Source organism: Papaver somniferum, chromosome 9 (assembly GCF_003573695.1).
Source record: "Papaver somniferum cultivar HN1 chromosome 9, ASM357369v1, whole genome shotgun sequence".
Lineage (NCBI taxonomy): Eukaryota > Viridiplantae > Streptophyta > Magnoliopsida > Ranunculales > Papaveraceae > Papaver > Papaver somniferum.
The window spans coordinates 78,650,719-78,671,685 of record NC_039366.1 but is presented as its reverse complement, the minus strand read 5'-3'; the positions used below and the strand labels follow the sequence as shown (position 1 = coordinate 78,671,685).

At 38.2% G+C, this 20,967-nt stretch overlaps 2 protein-coding genes across 2 annotated transcripts; one reads left to right on the top strand and one right to left on the bottom strand.

Annotated features, from left to right (window-relative positions):
- The first annotated feature begins 9,340 nt into the window (after nt 1-9,340).
- LOC113313939 (membrane steroid-binding protein 1-like) lies at nt 9,341-11,950 on the top strand. Its single transcript, XM_026562714.1, has 2 exons — nt 9,341-9,765; nt 11,307-11,950. The coding sequence occupies exons 1-2, from the start codon at nt 9,428-9,430 to the stop codon at nt 11,593-11,595; spliced, it is 627 nt and encodes a 208-aa protein (XP_026418499.1). The 5' UTR covers nt 9,341-9,427; the 3' UTR covers nt 11,596-11,950.
- Nucleotides 11,951-12,347: 397 nt separating this feature from the next.
- On the bottom strand, nt 12,348-19,612 carry LOC113313649 (putative elongation factor TypA-like SVR3, chloroplastic). Its single transcript, XM_026562441.1, has 14 exons — nt 19,280-19,612; nt 18,947-19,059; nt 18,320-18,523; nt 17,706-17,882; nt 17,423-17,575; nt 16,244-16,333; nt 15,944-16,078; nt 15,702-15,818; nt 15,331-15,482; nt 14,736-14,820; nt 14,416-14,510; nt 13,812-13,977; nt 13,533-13,728; nt 12,348-12,880 (listed from the first exon to the last, which is right to left on the bottom strand). The coding sequence occupies exons 1-14, from the start codon at nt 19,509-19,511 to the stop codon at nt 12,741-12,743; spliced, it is 2,055 nt and encodes a 684-aa protein (XP_026418226.1). The 5' UTR covers nt 19,512-19,612; the 3' UTR covers nt 12,348-12,740.
- Nucleotides 19,613-20,967: the final 1,355 nt, after the last annotated feature.

Here is a 20,967-nt window from a genome sequence, read left to right as displayed (position 1 = left end):
CAAAAGCTTACCAACACATATTTCGAGAAATAGATAGGCGAGATAAACTCGGCTCGAAATAGCAAATGTGTATAATCAAAGTCTATATAACAAAACGACTTTTGTCTCAAAATAGGAGATAGAGTAGATAGACTTTTGAGTGATAGATAAGTTCAAGTCTCCACATACCTTTTAGTCGATAAAGTTCCACCAGTTCCTTGAGTAGTCCTTCATCTTGTATGATGATTTCCATGGAGTTCTTGAGCTCAACTACACTTTGTATCCTAGTCCGAGACTTAGCTATAGTGGACTAGAAATCAATACTTATAGTTTTGATTACTAACATTGACAAACATGCTTGAGATAGAAACGCATACGAGTTCAACCGAGCTATGCTCTAACACTCCTATGAAGGCTTGCAATTCCTTTGCATTTACTGGGGGAGCCATGGTTGTGATCGCCTCAACCTTGCTCGGGTCTACCTGAATTCCCTCATTGGTCACCACGAAGTCGAGGAATTTCCCTGACGTCACCCTGAAAGCGCATTTGAGGGGATTCATTTTAAGTTTAAACTTCCTGCATCTTTCGAAGGCTGTCTTTAGATGAGATATGTGATCTTCGACCGCTTGTGTTTTGACCACAATGTCGTCAACATAAACCTCCAGTGTCTGGTGCAGTAAATCATGAAATATGGACATCATGGCACGCTGGAATGTGGCGCCGGCATTTTTCAGACCGAAGGGCATTACCACGTAATATAAATTCCCGTATGGCGGTCTTCTTTGTGTCAGCCTGAGCCATTCTTATCTGGTCGTACCCACTGAAGCCATCCATGAAGGAGTAGCGATGCTTGCCTCCTGCCGCGTCCAGCGTCATGTCGATATTAGGTAGGGGAAGACGTCCTTTGCACAAGCTCGGTTTGGGTACCTTTAATCCACGGAGCACCTGACCTTTCCATTTTTCTTCACCACCGGTACAATGTTAGCTATCCAAGTCGGATGTTGGATAGGTTTGATGAACTTGGCCTTGAGCAACTGTTCTACCTCTTCTTTTATCGCAAGAGCCGTGGCTCTAGGGAACTCCCTGCTTCTTTGCTTTACAGGTTTGAACTCGGGTGACACTCCGAGGTTGTGGGCCACAAGATCGCTGTCTAGTCCTGGCATTTCGTTGTAATCAAAGGCAAAGACATATTTATAGTCTCTAAGTAGTGAGATCAACACTTCCCTTTCTTCTTTGTCTAGTTTTTTGCTTATCATGATGGGGAGCTTGTCCTCTTATGTTCTTATATTGACTTCCTCTATACCATCTGCAGTGAGATCTTCATGTACTCGCTCTCTCGTGGTCCTAGGGGTCTCGTCTGTGAGTTGATCTCGCAGTTCCTCATCATCAATTGTGTTATAAGGAAGCTCGTTTAATCCTTGCTCATTGTTTTCAGAAGGAGTCTCCGCCTCGCGTATCGACACATCAGCGCAATCTTGCGCATCTGCGGATACTCCCTCGGTTAATTGCTACAAGCGATATACGTGTCCCTCATCCGGTTTAGAGAAGCGCTGAAAAATAGGTTGCTCTTCCTGCTTCCTTTTTCTGTCAGTGGGGAACACCATCCTTGATGGGCTAAATACAGACTTGGTCGGCTCTGGTTTTGCTTCCTCCCCCCATTTTGGGAGTGGAGTCAGTCGTACTTCGGGTACTTCATCTACCTCCTTTGGTTCATCGTAGAAGATGGCATCTGATATGTACGCTTCCTCGGGATCGAAAGGGTTGCTTGTGGCTGGTATCCGGTACTGCTTTTCTCCCATATTGGTATTAACACGCTGGTGGTATGTTGATGCTACTACCTTGTGGTTGAGTAACCATCCTCGTCCTAGCAACACATGGAACGTGGTATCATCTTCTAGTACGTAGAATGGTGTGAGGACTCGGATCGGTCCGATCTTCATGATTAAGTTGACGATCCCGATGGTCGTCTGGGTATGACCGTCGAATCCCCTTACTGTAGTAGTTCGCATCCTGATCGCGGACCGTTGTACCCCCAAGGCGTCTAGCGTGTGCATCGAGATCATATTTAGGGACGCTCCCCCATCTACGAAGGCTCTCTTCAACGGCTGCTTGTTGATGTATGCAGTTAAGTACAAGGGCCTAAGATGTTCCCCTGGGTTGCAGATGTCTTCATTGGTAAACACAATTGCTTCCTTGGGGAGGGAATCGTAAGGTTTTCCCGTCACGATAGCTGCTATAGCCTTTGACGCCTCTTTGATCCGATTCTCGTTGAAACCGAGGGAATCAAAGAATTGTTGGGCCAATATTGTTTTTGCAAAATTGCTGGATACTCCGACGGTGTTTATGAATGCAGGGTTTTCCGTATCCACCTCGCAAGTCTCTTCCTCATTGTCATCCCAGGGTTTCCAAACGTCCCTGCTTGGGTCATGAGTGAGCATCATGACTTGATGTTGGACCAACTTACCATTCTCGGGATCGCCCATCTCAATCTCGCATATCTCCAAATTCTTTTGGAACATTCTTCGGAGGTTGTAGCAATCAGTAGTTGGATGTTGTATCCTTCGGTGAAAATGGAAGTATCTTGCATCGTTTCGGTCGATGGCGCTAAGGTCCGTCTTTGTTGGGGGAAACTGTGTCTCTTTGTTCGCCACCCATTGTTCCAACAACCCCACAATTTGTTCTTTACTGCAAGGCAAGGGCGGAAGGAGCGCTTGTGTGCTCCGGCCTTCTCTGTTATTGTTCGCACGGATTTTCCTAGGCGCGGTTGATACTGTATTAACTGTATTCCGCTAAATATAGTCTAAGTTATGCTCCTCTACACAGTCGGCGACCCTTGTTGCCACTTCTTCCAGCTCGACGAACGTTGGAAAGCGGAAGTTGACCAAGCTTTTCTTGAACGAAGGGGTCATTCCTCGTACACAGATCTCCACTAGCGTTTCTTCCTTGACGTCTTCATGACAATCCAAAATGAGGAGGCGAAATCTGGCAATATATTTTCCTATCTCCTCACCTAGGCGTTGATTGCACTTGCTCGGGTCTATAGTCGTAACCTTCCTTTTTTCTGAACAAAACTTTCTTAGGAAGAGAGTAGACATGGTCGCCCACGAGCTGATGCTTCCCGACTTTAGGTTGTCATACCAAGTAAATGTTGTATCAGTTAGCGACTTTGGGAACTCCCTCAGGCATAGCTTCCCATTAGTTGCGTGATCATTCATAGTAGATAGGAATCGGCTGAGGTGTTCTCGCGCATTTCCTTGGCCATTGTAGACTTTGAATTTTGGTGAAGTATAATCCTCCGGTATTGATATTCTGTGATTTCGGAGGAGTACGGGCTAGCCATGAAATCATAGTTATCTTGCTTCACGAATCTGTAGTTCATTTCTAAGTACTTGGCCATCGCTTCTTGCGTCATGGCTATGGGTTATTCCTCCTTTCTCCCGTGTCCTTTGTTGCTCCTCCGATATTCTGCTCGGCGTTGGCCGCTTTCAGGAGTTTTCTCAATTCTTGCTCCATACGGATGCGGTCCTCTAGCTCCTTCCGCATCTCTTTTAGAGAAGGATGTGAACGCGGCATGTTCTCGACTTCCTGCTGCTTATCCTTCTCATGCGAGGCATCTGGTTTCCTCGCTTGTGTGATTGGGTCTGATATTATCCCTACTCTCTCGCCTTCTGGGTTAACTGGCGGGATGTTAGGTTGGTTCTCGTTCGCGCTCGACTAGCGCCTCCTGAGTGTATCATGGTAAGCTAGGCACGAGCCTCCGGGTGTGGTCGCCAAATGTTGAAGGGTGTTTTTAGTTTTGGTTCTACCCGTCCTAGCTACACCAAGTGACCTCACTATACCAAGAATAGTAAGAGAGAGAGTTATCTTTCCATTGTACCTTGTCCTTCTTTATATAGACTTTCCAAAAGTCCCTTCCTTTTATGACATCATGCCATGTGTCCTAAGATTCTTTAATTACTTCTAATGCCACTCCTTCCTTGATATAACCTCCTTCTTATTTACTAATTCCCTTCTTATCCTTCCTTTAAATGGGTGATTTCTTGTTGGACTTGGGCTTAGTCCCCAAGTCCCTACATTTTCTTCTTGACATAGGCATCCCTCCGGGGTCACCCCAAACCTGTTAAGGGGTATTATTTTTCATGTATGAAAAGTAGTTGTTATTGGATAGATCTAAGAACCTGACAAAGGAGTTTATTGGGATAAACGGAAGAGTCTTTTGTCAAACTCATATCACGTTGTTTGGAAAGAGTTGTTACCGAACAGATTTGTTGTTCTTTTACTGTTTGGAATACGAACCAAAGGAATTGTTCCAAGTGTGTGACTTATTGCAAGTTGGAGGCGCAGGGATACAGACGGAACTAGGTGAACTATAGGTTTAGTTGCTTGGTCTCAAATATACGAAGTTGGTTTAGATTTTTTATAACGGCTTAATCCTGAGAGTACTCAATTCTACACAAGGTCCCGAGGTTTTTCTGCATTTGCGGTTTCCTCGTTAACAAAATCTTGTTGTGTCTTTTACTTTTCTATTTCCGCAATTATAATTGTTTTATTATAATTAGAAGTAAAATACACAAATGTTAATTCCTATTTACTTGATAGCAATCCTATTGTGTTTGGTTAAGTCTGAACCTTTTATCAAGTAAACATACTTCGTTGTTGTATTGTCTCGATCTTGTATCCATAGTCAATCAGACAAGTTATCTTGTTGTCATATTGTCTCGATCTCGTATCCATAGACGATCACACGAAGTGTGAACCGATTAGTTGTATTGTCTCGACTCAGTCCATAGACAATCACTTTCGGAGAAATGACTTATAGGTGGAAAAGTTTTAGATTGAGGTATATTTGGGTACCCTCGTCTTTGCACATTGTAATCAATATGGAAGTCGCCAAATATGTTGTTGCGGTAATGCAAGCCAAGAGAGGCCGGGAGAGTAGTCTTGTGGATGGTGATGTTGAAAGATTGGCTCGTAAATAATGGCAACGAAAAAGTGGCAAACATTTCCCTTTCGAAAGTTGTTATTTTGAAGGTGTTGAACAAATATAATCCAGAAGTGTTAGCAGCTAATCAACAAGTACCTGAAAGATCACCATACAATTCTTCTCCCTCAACACCAAATTCTCCACCACTTTCACCAGTTCTATCAAATTCTTCACCAGATACCCAAAGAAACCCAAATGTCAACTTAGTTCTCAATAATGATGATGCTAATGAAAAACTTGTGGGAAGAAACAGAGCAAGACTTTAAAAAAAAATCTCAAAAGGTGGAAGCTCCGATGGATTTAACATGGCGGAGTTTATGGAACATTAGAAGACCGTCGAGAAGCAAAGAGCGGTTGATAGGAAATTTCAAAACAAAAAGAGTAAAAAGAGTCGCATTTTTCAAGAAAATTTTGTGAATTTCTATGACAAGCATAACATTCTTCAAGCTGACACTTCAATCATGAACCCCTAGCAAAAACATCTGCGGCAAATCGAATTGAAACATGATTCAAGCACATATTGAAAAACAAGCTGGATTTGATAACAACCAACCTGGTGGTGATGATGATGAGGATGAGTTCGATGCAGTAGAACCTATAGATAATTGATGTATTAATTTGAAGTGTTGCATTTTAATTTGATATGTTGTTGTTGCATTCTACTTAATATTAGTTTGAAATGAAAAGTTGATTAATTTGAAATGTTGTTGCAGTCTACTTAAATAAGTTTCGCTCATTAACTTAATATTGAATAAATCAAACTACAAAAAAATTAACAGTTCAAACTAAAATACACTAGTAAAAACACATGTGCGATGCACATGCTTGAATTTGTCTCATTTAACAATATTAAATTTGAAAGCAGTGAAATTTTTTGATTAAAGTAAAAATTTGTTGCTCTTATTTGTACTCATTACGTAGATAATTCGAAGAGCTTTTAAAATTTATAAATTTTATAAAAATCGGGAGTATATTTTGGAAGATATGAAGTTTTTAAATATTTTGATTTATTTTTAAAACGATGGCATTTTCGTAAATGTGTACATTTCTAAGGGCTTTTTTAATCCGGTGTTATTTGATATACATTTCTACCCTTAATTTTGATTGAAATTACATGATATAATAGAGCTTAGAAATTAAAATAAGGGCAACTTAGTAATTTAGGGGGTCTCATACAAAAAATATGTCACTTTTCTTTATATTAGTATAAGATAAGATAAGATAACTTAATAATTACGCCCACCCGCTCTTCCATACTCTGCCAAAAGATTGACTCTCAGATCTTCTTTTAATTGGTCATACAAATTCTGGTTCTGAATGTAATTAGTCATTTGCCCATAATTTCTTACAGGCAAGCCTCTTTGTGGTTGAATCTCAAGCCTCATATCTTCATTTTCATAGTTAGTCCACTCCTTATCGCGACGGGTTTCATGAATTACCATGTTGTGGAGAATTATGCAAGTCAGCATAGTCTTGTGCATTTCACGAGGACTCAACCCACGATATGCCCCACAAATGATAGCGAATTTCCTCTTCAAAATTCCAAAAGCGCGTTCCACATCCTTCCTCAACGCCATTTGGCGTTTGTTAAAATGCCGGTATGAATGGCCCAATGCACCGGTAGGGGGATGACGGTAAGATTGAATCAAGGTTGACCATTTTGGGTAGATACCATCCGCAAGATAATACCCGTGAGTGTACCGATGGTCGTTGATCATGAAACGGACTTGGCGACAAATTCCATACTTCAGATCTTCAAACAAAGGCGACTTGTGCATAATACTCATTCCGTTCAATTTTACTTGATGTTCTAGGTTTGTTTTTTTTCAAAATAGATGAGAGTTTAAGTATTTTCCCCAAATTCTCAGTAATTTGTCCTTGGAATCACAATATCCCATTAATTCTCATCGTAATCAGCAGATAGATAATTACTCCAATTTTTAAATCTACTCCACGAAGGAATATTTTGTTTATCCCAAGTAAATTACAAGGGGATTATTGATTTACACTAAATCTAGAAACTAAAAATTATGTGCTTTAAATTTTTAGGAAACCATTAATATGGGTAGATTTGGAAAAAAAAAATTACTTTCTCTGTTGTTTCTTAAATCTGCGTGAAAATTCTAAAACATCAAGTAAAACGGAACGGAGGGAGTATCATTTTGTGAACCCGGAAGACCAAAAAAAGCGTATGTTGGACCAAAGTGATTAATTATTACCTCGCAAAACAATGAAAGGTAAGTGAATGAAGTTGTTTTTCCCATACGAACGTACTCATCGTTCGCATCCGCTGGTTTTCCATAACTTAGAATCCTTAAAGCCGTTGTTAAGGACTATGACCTCTAATATTCAGTGCATCAAACTGATAATTAAATTGAGGTTCTACTCGACAAAGCTCTTCAATAATCTTTTTCACCAGATGCCGAGGCATGCAGAATCAACGTCGGAAATCTTGATCAGAACTCACATGATTGGGAAGAAAATAATTGTGCATCAGCTTCTGGTGGTAAAATTCTCTCCCTCGATACGTATATCTTCTTGAGAATACTTCTCGTGGCTATGGAACTCTAGGTATTTGGCCCGCATGTACGAGCATCAGAGTGTCGATTAGTTTATTATCTTCAACTTCATCATCGTCAAGTTCTTGCAACCTCCTTTGATGCATTTTCGTTGTAATCTAAACCGATTCATAAGAACATTCCTCCTTCTTTGGATCTCGCCATTGATGATTATGATATTTAAAATTGAGAATACAAATAAAGAAATTGGTGAAATATATGTAGAAGTAGGTGTGAGTAATTTGAAGAAGTACAAGGGCGTATATATAGGAACCAACATTATGGAAACAGCCGTTGCAAAATGACTACCGATCGACAATCATAATATCGTTGGCGATATTATTTAAATCACGCAATGGGTTGTACGGTGTCAACGATATTCATAATATCGCCAGCGCTGTTAATAATAACAGACAGTAAAAACTCTGTCGCTCTGTGGTTTTTCCATAGCATGCCACCTGGTATGTCAAACAAATTTTTTAACCCTCTGCATAGGAATAGGCCATAGACAACATAAATTTAGACTAAAAACGCTCTATTTTTACTCGGCAGAGTTAAAAAGACCTTTTAGTTTTCACTCGGTAATCATTGGTAATAGTTTTTACTCGGTACACATTGGAAAACATAAAAAACCTATTATAGGGGCTCTAAACATTGGGTTTTGAGGGCTCACAAGATGAAAAAAATCGGGTTATGAAATAGTAATCAACAAAACCCCATATCCAACTATTTTTTGTAGTGGCTAAATTACCCTCCATGAATTATAAAATTAAATTTATTACCTTCTCCTTCTTTTTTTATTCATAAATCATGATGAAGATGATGATTATAATTTCATCATGATGAAGATGATGATCATATATAAAAAAACTAAATCTATTATCTTCTCCTTCTCTTTTCATTCATAAATCATGATGAAGATGAGGATCATAAAAATACCCTATTATTCTTCTTTCTCTCTTCTTATTCTCCATCGCGATGAAGAAGACGGTCACAAAAAGAAAAAACTAAGAAAACCCATCACTTATTTTTGCTTTTGAAAACCCCCAAATTTGAATTATAAGCTAACCTATGGTTGGGAAAATTCATACTCCCCAACCGTACGTACAAGTTACGGTATGGAAGTATGATTTTTTCAAACCGTAAGGTTTTTGAATCCAGAATATACGGTTTGGAGTTCTTAAATCCAAACCGTAGATGACGACCCAACCGTAGACAGTTCTGAAACTGTTTTTTTCAAAAACCTAATTCGATCGACTCTGCCTATTCATGCATTAAAACTAATAAAATAAGATGGGTTTTTTGGTTTTTACCTTATTAAAGTCATTGCAGGTGGATTAAGTGGTGTTAACCGATAATGAATTATTTTGAGAATTGATGATTAATCGAAGAAATATGTGACGGAGGTGATGGGGAAGAAGAAAATGTAAGAGTTAAAAAGAGAGGAATGAAAACAAATTAGTTTTAGGTTTCAATATTTAATAGGTTAAGGATACTTTAGTATTTTTGAAATTGAAATAGATCCCCTTATCTTCATAATAGGATATTTGAATCCTTATGAGCCCTCAAAACTCTGTTCTTGGAGCCCCTATAATAGGTTTCAAACATAAGTTTAGGCTATAAAAGTTCAACTTTTACTCGGCAAACATAAGCTAAACTTTTTGTGCCTTTAATCTATTTAACTTTCAAAAAAAAAAGCTAAATTTCGAAACCAAACGCACAAAAGTGTCCAGTAACTACAAACGTAAGCTTATGCCAAGTAGGATCCCTTATCATTAGAGGCTCCCCACAGGGACCCAAACCCGGAGGTTTGCCGTTCGTAATTTCATACCTCAACTACAATCTAAGATTCTAAGGTGTTCTTCTTTTGGAGAGAGAAGACTTCTGTCAGTGTCCAAATCGGAAAATGGTGGGAGGATTGACGTCGAGTTTGACCGATGCGATCGAAGCCTACACAGGCCTATCACCAGTGGCCTTTTTTACAATTTTGTGTCTCATGTTTGGGGTATATAAACTTGTCTGCGGGATCTTCTTTGTACCTGATGATTTCAATTCTTTGCGTTCTAGTTATATTGAACAACTTCGCCACTCTTCTTCATCTTCTTCTCCGTCGGTTCCCATTCCTGAGCCCGTTCAGTTGGGAGATGTTACAGAAGAACAACTTAGAGCTTATGATGGTTCTGATCCAAACAAACCCTTGTTGATGGCCATCAAATCTCAAATTTACAACGTCTCCAGGTCTAGGTTCGTACAATTTTAATCCCTTTTGACATTTTACTTGAATTTTAGTTTTTCCCAAGCAAGAGTTGAATTGGGTTCTGCAGAGAATCATGATTTTGGTTCTCCAGGTTGACAACTACTCTGCTGTTGTCTTTTTCCATGTCTTGCATCCAGATAATTAGTAGTAGCATTTTAAGATGAAGCACTGGATTATGAGATAATTACAGCTCATACTTGATTAGGAACAGGCGAGGGAAGGAAGGTTATTTATATTGCATGTTTGCAAACTGCTTAGATAAGTTCATAGTTCTTATGATGGTCATAATATCTTACCTTCCCGAATTTCAGAAAGGCAGCTTTCCTGCTATGACTGTGTATAGGTAGATATACAAGCATCATGTTGGTCTCTGTTTGGTGATAGGCTTGGGTTGGGGGATTTGCTGTTTTTGACTTAGGTTGTGTCAGTGTGCTGTTTTCTTCGTATGTTCTCGGTGAGTTATACTTGGGCAAACTCAAAGCGCAAGCTTATAGTTCGCTTGAATCGCTAATTTATATTGTTCTATGTCATCTGTTACTTTCATTTATCACTGTTTCTGAGCCAAATTTTATTGGATGCAAGTAATGCCTGTGTTTTCTATTTTGCTTTCCTTAATCCACATCACATGATATTTGGGAGGGAGGGCAACAGGGGAGGCATGAGACGAGTCCCTAGGTAACAATTGGTTTATCTAACTGTCTAATTTGATCATGTTAATGAAGCAAGTTAGGTTCTCTCTTTGTGTGTCTTAACAAAGGATGATAATTTCTTACTTCAAAATTGTGTACAAGTTAACTTGTGACTCTAGTATATGTTGCTGGATATATAGGTATTGATTTCAACTTAAAAGTCACTGTGGAAAAGAAGACCCGAAGTTTCGTACTTGTTTGTTAATTTCGCATCGGTTGTATAACCAACTTAGCTGTCCATAGCTAGCAGTTTTTTAAACCAAGGGGAATCTGTAGTTGCCGTCCCAATTTATAATGGTTGTCCAGCAAAAGGCTAATTGTGCATGTCAACAAGAATTACAGTCATGCTGCGGATCCTCCCCTTGCTGGCTGGAGTCCAACTGGATTGACTGGATTGCTGGGCGAAATAAAGGATCGGTTTCCCCATAAGCCACTGCTTCAGAGCAAGAGATCTCGAATTGGGGAATTTTGAATGGGGGAGTATGAATATCTTCTGCAGAACACTTCTGGGGTTAAACTTGTATGTTCCATGCATTAGGTTTGTTGGCGGTCAAGAAACTCTATGGCTATTGCGTCCTTCTGTCTATATTCATACCTACTATCTGAAGATCTGCTTTAGTGCCTACAATGGAGTTGCTCCACATATTGTGATACAAGCATATAACCTTTATATGGCCAACGTCAATGAATCTTGTTCAATTCAATTGCTGTATTTAAGTCCAATTTATTACTTCATCTTCTTAAATTTTAACATATCATCTAAGTTTGAATTCCTTTATGGAGTTAACTTTCTCCTTGAAGGTTAACTGAGTATCTGTTCCGTATATTCTTTTCTGCAGAATGTTCTATGGCCCTGGTGGGCCTTACTCATTGTTTGCTGGGAGGGATGCGAGTCGGGCGTTAGCTCTACTGTCCTTTGAACCCAAAGATCTTACAGGAAATATCGAAGGTCTTAGTTCATCTGAGCTCGACACGTTACAGGATTGGGAAGATAAATTCGTGGAGAAATACGTTAAGGTTGGGCGGATTATCACTGGAGCCAAGACGGATGACAGCGTAAATGGAGACGACGCAGAAGAGAATCTGGAGCAGTTCAAGGAAGAACCTAGTGCTCTGAAGCAAGATTAGAGCAACTTGATGTGAGGACTGCAACAAGGAATGTGTATGATGCATGATTGAGGAACTGGGGTGTGACAATCACAACTTGCTGGGAAGTATTTCCTGTGAATAATGATCATCATATATGCTACTTTGGAGCTAATCGAGTTTGCTGTCTGTAGAAGTTGTAAAGGTCATTTGTCAGCCCATGTGTATGTTACGTTAGGCTAACGAGCACATTGTTGTATGTTATATGTTTTTCTCTAGACCGTGAAACCTGAATGTTATCTTAATGGTGTACTGTACTACTGAGTTTGCCCACTCCAAAACTTATATGCACATTATCATATATCTGAAGTTCTCTTAAACGTGGATCCATTTGACATCAGCATCGCCCATTTTCCATTGTCCATTTTCAGTTGAGATTGTCATTTCAATAAAGAGCGAGTTTGGAAATTTCATTGCACTCTAGGTTATAGCAGCAAACCACTGGTGAAGTTTATGCAATTCAGCTAGCTAAACCATATTAACGGTTGCTTCTTGGATTCCGCAATCTGCTACAGAAATATTCCGTCACCACATCTGCATCTCCAAACCAATATATTTGTAACCAAGGGAGAGGAACATAATTCAAAAGTTGACAGTACACAGTTAGGATTCGCGACACAAAACAGCATACCGTACATCAACAAAAACACAAAATGTCGCACTAAATAAACTTTGCTTGTTCTTTAGTAAGAAACATTTCAAGACTTGAGGGTCCGACTTGCATCGAACTTCCATTGCAAAATAAGTGTCTCATGGACACAAAGGGTAAAGATATTTTATTTTACTGTGGGCTGCCATAGTAGTAGGAACAATTTTACTGATGATTCTGGATATAACAAAATTAGAAACTAATATACCGTTAATCTGGGACTGCAAAACTGACTCCCTTGCATGTGTACATTTTTAGTATATGGTAATGAATTCCATGTCCACTATTTCTATACGGGAGGATCCACCTAAGAGCTATTTTTCGCATCAGGAAGAGAATTCCGAACGAATAATGATTGCATCTGCTAATAATGATTGCATCTACCCTCTTGTTGAAGCACATCTTGAATTTTCACTGAATTTATAACATGATTTCCTGTGTTCCTGTGCAAGAATTTGTTTGTCTCCCCGATAGTAAATTAATTGCCCCTTTTCTTAAATGGCATCTTTGGGTTTTTCAGCATTCGAATACTTGCAGGAGTGACTTCCACCAGTTCATCCTCTTGAATGTATTCAATACAGTCATCCAAACTGTAGTCGATCGCGGTATCAAGAACAACTGCAGAAAAAGGTAGCTATAAATTTAGACAGCTAAACAAGAAAATAGAAAGTACCGCATATAAAGAACGAGGAAGATACATCACTAAGTCATATTCTGCAAGATGACCAAATGTGTGACGGTGTTGATCTCTGTTAAATGTGAGTGAATGATACTCATTCATCCCATTCAAAGATCAACACGCCCACCATGATGTTGACCATACAACCCCCAAGATGGTTCATTAACCAGGTATAAGTTTATGGACAAAGTGAACTCCATGTATCTCAAGTTGAAAAAACCCCAAGTAGCAGAGAATGTAACATGCGGAGACCAAGCATAGATAAGAAAGGTCAAACACATGAATCCAGTAAACTCGATGTAGTGCGCAAATTATTAGAATGTGAACATAATTTAATTGGAGTATGAATACAGGAAAGATTGATGAACATGCCCCATAACTCAAAAAGAAGAAGAATATGTTTTCCTTATGGTTTAGTCACTATCCACTATACATAACTCCGTGAGCATCTAATAGTTTCCAAGGATCAAATGTAGAATCACGTTATACCGCTATCCAAAATTTCTAACATCGCCAGAGGTTATAAGCTACTTGAAAAAAAATGGCTCTCAAAAGTGTATAAGTGATACTGAATTTTAAAAGAATTCTCACCTGAAACATCCTTGTTGGAACGTACATTTGTTGCAGCCTTCCTCTTGCACACATTAAGGGACAAGTCACCAGAACGCTGATGAATGCCCACTATTTGACCTTTATACACTTCAACACCAGGGCCGACAAATAACTGACCTCTGTCCTGTGAACTACAAAGAGCATATGTGGTCGTAGTTCCTCCCTCAAAAGCAACCTGCAAATGAATTTTACTAGGTAAATAGAAGAATCACGAGTCTTATGAAATGGAGTCCATTCTTGATAGTGCGTAGTACTTACCAGTGAACCAAGCTCTCTTGTGCTTATCTCCCCAGCAAATGGTTCGTAGCTATCAAATATGGTGTTAAGAATCGCTGTGCCTCGAGAAGCAGTTAAGATTGCATTTCTCAATCCAAGAAGACCACGAGTTGGTATCTTATATTTAACCAATGATGTACCCTCCGACCTAGTCAACAAATAGAATTCAATTAATGAGACCAACAATTGAACAGCATCCATAGATTCTGGTGATATGGACACCAGATACTGATGAACTAAAATGACACAATGGGATCCCAACAAACTTTGATTCAACTATCAAGGATGAGATTTAAAAACAACTATATTACTTTTCAGTCTGAATCACTCTTCACATAAGATGCGTCTACAGGCTTGCATGAATGTCAAACCATGTAACAATGTCCCAATGACTTTTTCTCTGTAGAAGAGTTGTCGACTGCCAAAAGAATAAATAACTAAAGGTTGACACTGGCAGACCGTAAAGCAAAATAATTTGCGGAGTTGTGAGTATGCAAAACATGTTAATATGTACAGAGACTCAATTAAAATAATTGTCGACTATCATAAATGAAAGTATGAAACTAAAAGAAGGAATGCTGCGAACCCAAGGCCTTGCATATCAAACATTTGTCCACGCCTTTTCCCAAGAAGTTCGACCACAGGTCCCATGTATTCTTCCGGTACCTCAACTGTAGCAATCTGCACAAAATCCAAATAATAAGATGGTCAAAATTTAAAATTAATACTGACCATATCTCTTCTTATTATTTATATGTTCGAAAAATTAAAATAGATAAACACTTCAATCATGATGTAACTGCACTTTAATAAATTTGAAAGCATGTCAACACATGTGACGAACTTTAGCCCCGAATCTCGTAATTCCACATTAGTTTAAAAACTTGTACATGAAATGATCATCACCTCAAAAGGTTCGTACAGCTTGTCATTCACTCTTTTGTTGATAACCTTAGGTGGTCCTACCATGAACTCATATCCTTCTCTTCTCCTGGAAAGTACAAAGATTATACAGCTTAGATGACATAAACAAAAACAAGAGTTAAGAAACATTTTATGAAAAGTGAAACTAATAATCGAATCAGCTGTGACAGACGAACTATGACGCCTTAAAAGAAGTTGATAAAATCACCAATTCTAATTCTTCGCCCTTTAAGTAAAGAAAGACCTTAAAAATGGAAACTATTCACCTGCGGCTATAAAGTATCTACAGTACCCAACTAGTTGTAAACAACAAGTTCATTAGAGACACCTTGATGAATCCCTAGAATTAGATTCAGCGATCCCACCTAGAGAAAACAATTACATTTGAAGGAAGAGAAAACATCCTCACGCATCACTGAAAACCTAAATAAAATCCCCTAAATCATAAGCTGACATTTGTTTTATATCAATACCAGGGATGTAACTGGCATTCTGGAAATGTTGTATAAGAAAAAGGGCACACATGGAATACTTATTAAAGATTTGAAGTGATCCATTCATCGGTAACACGACTCACATGTTCTCTATCAATATGGTGATATGTAGTGTGCCCCTTCCACTAACAATGAATGTATCTGCCGTTTCACCATCTTCAACTTTCATAGCCAAATTTCTCTCAAGCTCTCGATAGAGTCTGTCTCTCAAGTTTCTGCTAGTAACAAATTTACCCTGCAAATAATTGACAAAAAAAATGTCATCTTCTAAACAACAGAGAGGGGAATAGTTAATAAAACTTGATGCAAGCATGGTTATCTTCATGGAAACCCACAGGGACAGAACAAGAAAGTTTAACACCATCCAACTGTAATAATAGGAGTCATACCCTAATTACTAAAGAAGAGCATGCTATATGTATAAATGACACTTAATCCAAAATACAAACAATACCTCACGCCCAACAAAAGGTGATGTGTTGATAGAGAAGGCCATTTTCACAGTCGGTTCTTCCACTTTAATAGCAGGTAATGGCTGCCCGGCAATTTTATCTGCAATCGTTTCCCCAATCTAATAGCGAATACAAATCCAGTTTTCAAAAAAAAAGAAGATATTAGCATCACCATGCAAAGAATCCCTTTCAGCTGATGCAATTGTAAACCAGCTTTCTTCCGAAAACTTGTGAAAATGTTTACCATGATATCACTGATCCCACAAACGGCACAAATATCGCCAGCTTTGACAGACTCCACAGGAACTCTACCGAAGTTCTCATACACAAAAAGCTCACTAACTTTAGCAATTCTACATTCATCTTCCGAAGTGCATACCTACAAGTTCCAACAATTTATCAGGGTACCATAAACGTGAAAGTTCATTTACTGCAGGGTACCATAAACGTGAAAGTTCATTTACTGCAAACATCTTAGGAAATGACCACAGAGGGACTATATGAAGACACCATAAAAACTTAAATCAATACTGGGAACTCTCACCTTCACTTCCATTCCTCTATGCAACTCTCCAGCATGCAAGCGCCCAATAGCAATCCGTCCTTTATGCTCTTCAAATTCGATATTTGTCACCTGAACAGTAAGGAACACCCATTAGTGCATTGTACATATTATAATGAAGATACGTAATGAAAACAGAACGCCACTTTAGAATACAAAAAGATCCATGGGAATAAACTGATCGGACATGATGATACTTTTGTATAATCTACTATAGTAGTGTTGAATTATTATTGATCATCTTAAGGTAATGCTAAGTAGTCATGGGAGTACTTCAACTAATGCGTACAACTAAACCATAATAATCCTTTAACTTCTCTTCTATTCGAATACGCACATATAGTGTTAGCTTATTATATAATTTCAAATCAAATAGTTTTCTCTTTGAAAGAACAATTGCTGGTAAAAAGTTGAAGCCTGATATATGCTTATCGATCACAGATTCTGTTAGAATATACCTTGTCACTGTCGTATTCAAGTAATAAAGCTTTACTGTCTACGCACGGTAAAAAAAATGAAGGAACATGAGTCTATTGATTGCCGTTACACATTGGTGAGTATTCTCATCCCATAGTAGCACCTAATTTGATCAAATTTGATCAAACTCATTCCTTTTGAATGAGAACTCTCACCCCACAGCCCTTGCTCTTATGAAAATGAGAGAAACTGATATAGGTTACCAGTATTTACTAGTTGCTGATTCTAATCTAGACTGTTCCAGCCAAGTTTAATTGAAACAATCTGAGCTACTAATAAAGTAGAAAGACAGAAGAAAAGAACAAGAAGAAAAACAGAATCCAATCCAATGAGCTTCTATTCAGGCTATCACCTCTCGCTCAGGCTGCTATATCCAAATTTCCCATTTGGGTCTCCTCTAGTTTTTATTTGCCGAATCTAGGAGAATTTTGAATTAAACGGCCTTACAAATAATCACCTATAGATCACACCCTTTCTCCAAATCCTTCATCTTATGAAATCTTTTTTTCTATTTCTTAATCATATATCTCATAAATTTTCAGAGACCACTAGGTTGAGGCAATGCGATAGAGGAAAATGAGTTTATCTATGCATGAAACATGATGCTGTTAGTACTAGAAAGTTGCATTTAAGAATTTATGATAAGTAAGAAAGCAGGTATCCAAATTAAGAACGATTACTAACAAGCATCTGCAAAGCACCATCTTTGTTAATACGAGGTCCTGGTATGCATCGCATTATGGCCTCAAAAAGCGGCCCAAGATCATCACCCAAATTCTCTGGAGCTAGTCCAGCCTTTCCCTTAATACCACTTGCATATATTACTTGGAAATCACACTGTATACCACACGAGAGAGATCTTAGAGTTAGACTGGATATTACCAGAAAAACCTAGAAACGAGCAACTATCAATGCTTCATATATAGCCAATAAAAATCTTATAAAAAAGTAATCACTTAAACAGCACCTGTTCATCGGTCGCATTTAATTCAATAAAGAGCTCAAAGGTCGAATTGACCACAAATTCTGGACGAGCTGAAGGTCTGTCAATCTTATTCACAACAACCACTACAGCATGTCCAAACTCCAGAGCTTTCTTTAAGACAAATCTTGTTTGTGGCATTGGACCCTCAACAGAATCTACCTACAATATATGCCATCCTGAGAAATGTCAGCAATACCATTGAAGAACAATATAATATGAGAAGATATAGTAAACAAGTGATTGTACTTTTGCTGGAGACACAAAATAAACTATTGTGGGAATTATCAGGATTGCATTGTCAGCCTCGGAGCTAAGTCAGTGGTCTAGAGTCTTGGCATAGGATACAAATGGTTTGCCACAATAAAAACAAGCAGACTCGTGAACCAGTTCCATGTGAACAGCTTACCATAAAGGTAGATGGAAATGGTAAAAGTCTGCTAACACACTACAGGATGAGAATGGGCGGTCATAATCCTAAGGTTACACGACTGCTAAAACAGATTGGGCACATGTAAAAAAATAAATAAACCAAATATCATCACAATAGAAATGTAATTATACAATCTTCAAGTCCACCTACTGGTCGAAGTACATACCACCAAGAGAACTCCTTCAACCATATTGAGTACACGTTCCACTTCACCACCAAAGTCAGAGTGACCTGGAGTATCGATGATGTTTATCTTTGAACCTTTATAGGTGATTGATGTGTTCTTGCTAAGAATCGTGATACCCCTTTCACGCTCTAGATCATTTGAATCCATTATCCTTATTTGTACAGTTTGGTTATCACGAAACACCTGCACTGCAGAAAGCAGATGTAAGTACATGATATCACGTCTTTATCAGAAGTTAACAATAGTCTACATGTGATAAACCAGGTATATTCTCAAACTGTAAGTAGGATGAAATTGGCGTAAAGCAGATACACTTGACATCAAGCATGAAGCAACCTGTGAATTTTGATTAGGAGTTTGGCGTGATAGTTAACAGTGGAGTACCCTTATTTCCATCTAAGTAGAAACAACAGTTGTAAAGAAGCTATATGCAGCAAAATCACAGCAGCAAATGACCAAACTAATTTTAGAATGAGTGGTGATTAATGTATCTATTCACAAGCAATTGACCAACAGTGAAGACGAAGACGAATATAAGGTGCTAAACCTAAGATTGTACATGTCCTGGACGATTACACATGAATGCACTGCATTCTTATTTACAACCTTGGCTTGTCTCAGCATAGCATCAACCAGAGTTGTTTTCCCATGATCGACATGGGCAACAATAGCTATGTTCCTTATGTCTGTCCTCGTAACTAACGATTCCTTCTTTTTCTCTGCAACAACAAACATGTAAAAGAATTACACTTATGAAAGTATACACATATTAACAGCTAACAATTCTAAACAAGTAAATGGTACATCCATGGACATTGAATTCAACAAAGTTAACCATGGAAAATTAATTCATACCCTGCTAAAATAACCTAAATTCATGAAAACTAAGTTAAGAAAAGACAACAACTTTAGATTGAAATTAAATGAGTTTTGATGTACCAGTAGCAACTTCTTCAGCTGTGGGAGTAGCAGAGCATTTAATAGGCGAAAACTTTAAACACCTGGAACGATTTCTGTTGAAATTCAATTTATTATCCAGAGAAGTAGACAAACTATGACCAAAAATTTGTTTTTTTAATAACAGAGAAGAAGAGCTTCTCTTAGGGTTTGAGTTTACTAAGAAACTACTACTGATAGTAGTAGGGGTTTGGAAATTAATCACCATCTCCATTACTCTCTACTTCCGAAAAGAGAGAGGAAATGAGAGAGAAATGAAAAGATGATGATTTTGAGAAAAAATTGAGGCTATAACTAAAACAGCCACAAACAATTTGGAAGGATTTGGTATTTATAGGTTTTGTTTTTGTTATCCGTTTAAGCCATGTAGCAAGTATATACGAAGATGATGCTCAAGTGTATGGTTCTCTATTGTTTCAAGGTTTACTTGCTCTTTCGTGAGATGTGGCTGCATATTTTGCGAGGAGTTAGATGTGCGGCCCATTTCCTTCTTTTTTCTTTGGGCAGTTCACGTCCACGAGGTAGAACATCCAAACTAGTCGATTCCAAACACATGCAACATCAGCCGCCGAAGACTCCAAAATCCATTCCAAAGCAGATCGAAGAATTTCAGATAAACGAGTATACTCATCCAAGCCGCAAAAACATGTACATATAGAATACAAGAATTTTCACCTTATTTAAGATCTGGAGGTGCAACCCAAAGAGTTAAATGAATGGGGAGTCATTCTAAAGAGGGAGAAATTAGCACTACTTGGTGAAATAAGTTCCTTTAGAGTAATGGCAACCATGTATTGTGTTGTACTAGCAGATTAGATTAGGATTGCGAAATCAGTTTTATTCTCAAAGGAGATTCAAAGATCCTGCGTATTCGCTTGGTGCGTGAGGTTGACGCATTCAGTTTTCTCGATGTTTTTTAAGATCGATCTGTCTTGAAGTGGTCGAGGAAGTATATATTATGGCAATCGCACTTGGAGTATAAATGAAAGGAGTGGAACCAAGTGTCGCTTCGATGATTTACTGTTTGTTTTTTCCTTGTACTTATCTTAGGCCCTTTCTCCTTAGGGATTTTTGTCAGAAGGAAAGCAAAAATGTATTTTAAGGAATGCGAAAATCATAGTTGATTTGTTAACACAACCGAGTTATTATGTTTTTCTAATTCATATATTTCTGCTAAATAAATTTATCAACCTCACAAAATTACATCATGTTAGAGCACTGATCGAACTCGCAAGTTTTGCTATCTCAAACCTGTTGTCAAATTTTGTTGCACCAAAACTATATCTTGATTTTTAGTCTACATTTAGTCAAGTCTCAAAATAGGATTAAAAATGTGTACTTGAGTATCATACATCACCGAATCATCTATTGAAGACGGAGATCAACCGAAGAAATTTGGAGAACTTCATCAACAAAAGGTATGTGAAGACCGAACCATTCTATTTACTCACATGATCACCATTCTATCTTTATGAGACTAAGTCGTATGACTACGTTGATTTTAAACATTGTGTAGAATAAGTTTCGAGTCTTGAAGTCTCAAAACGTGATTCGAGCAATAGTCATTCATATACTTGATAAACTTAGTTAGAACAATTATTGTTTGTGAATTAAGTTATGATTCAAGTTGATCATTTGAAAACATCACGAACGATGATATTCGTCATTGA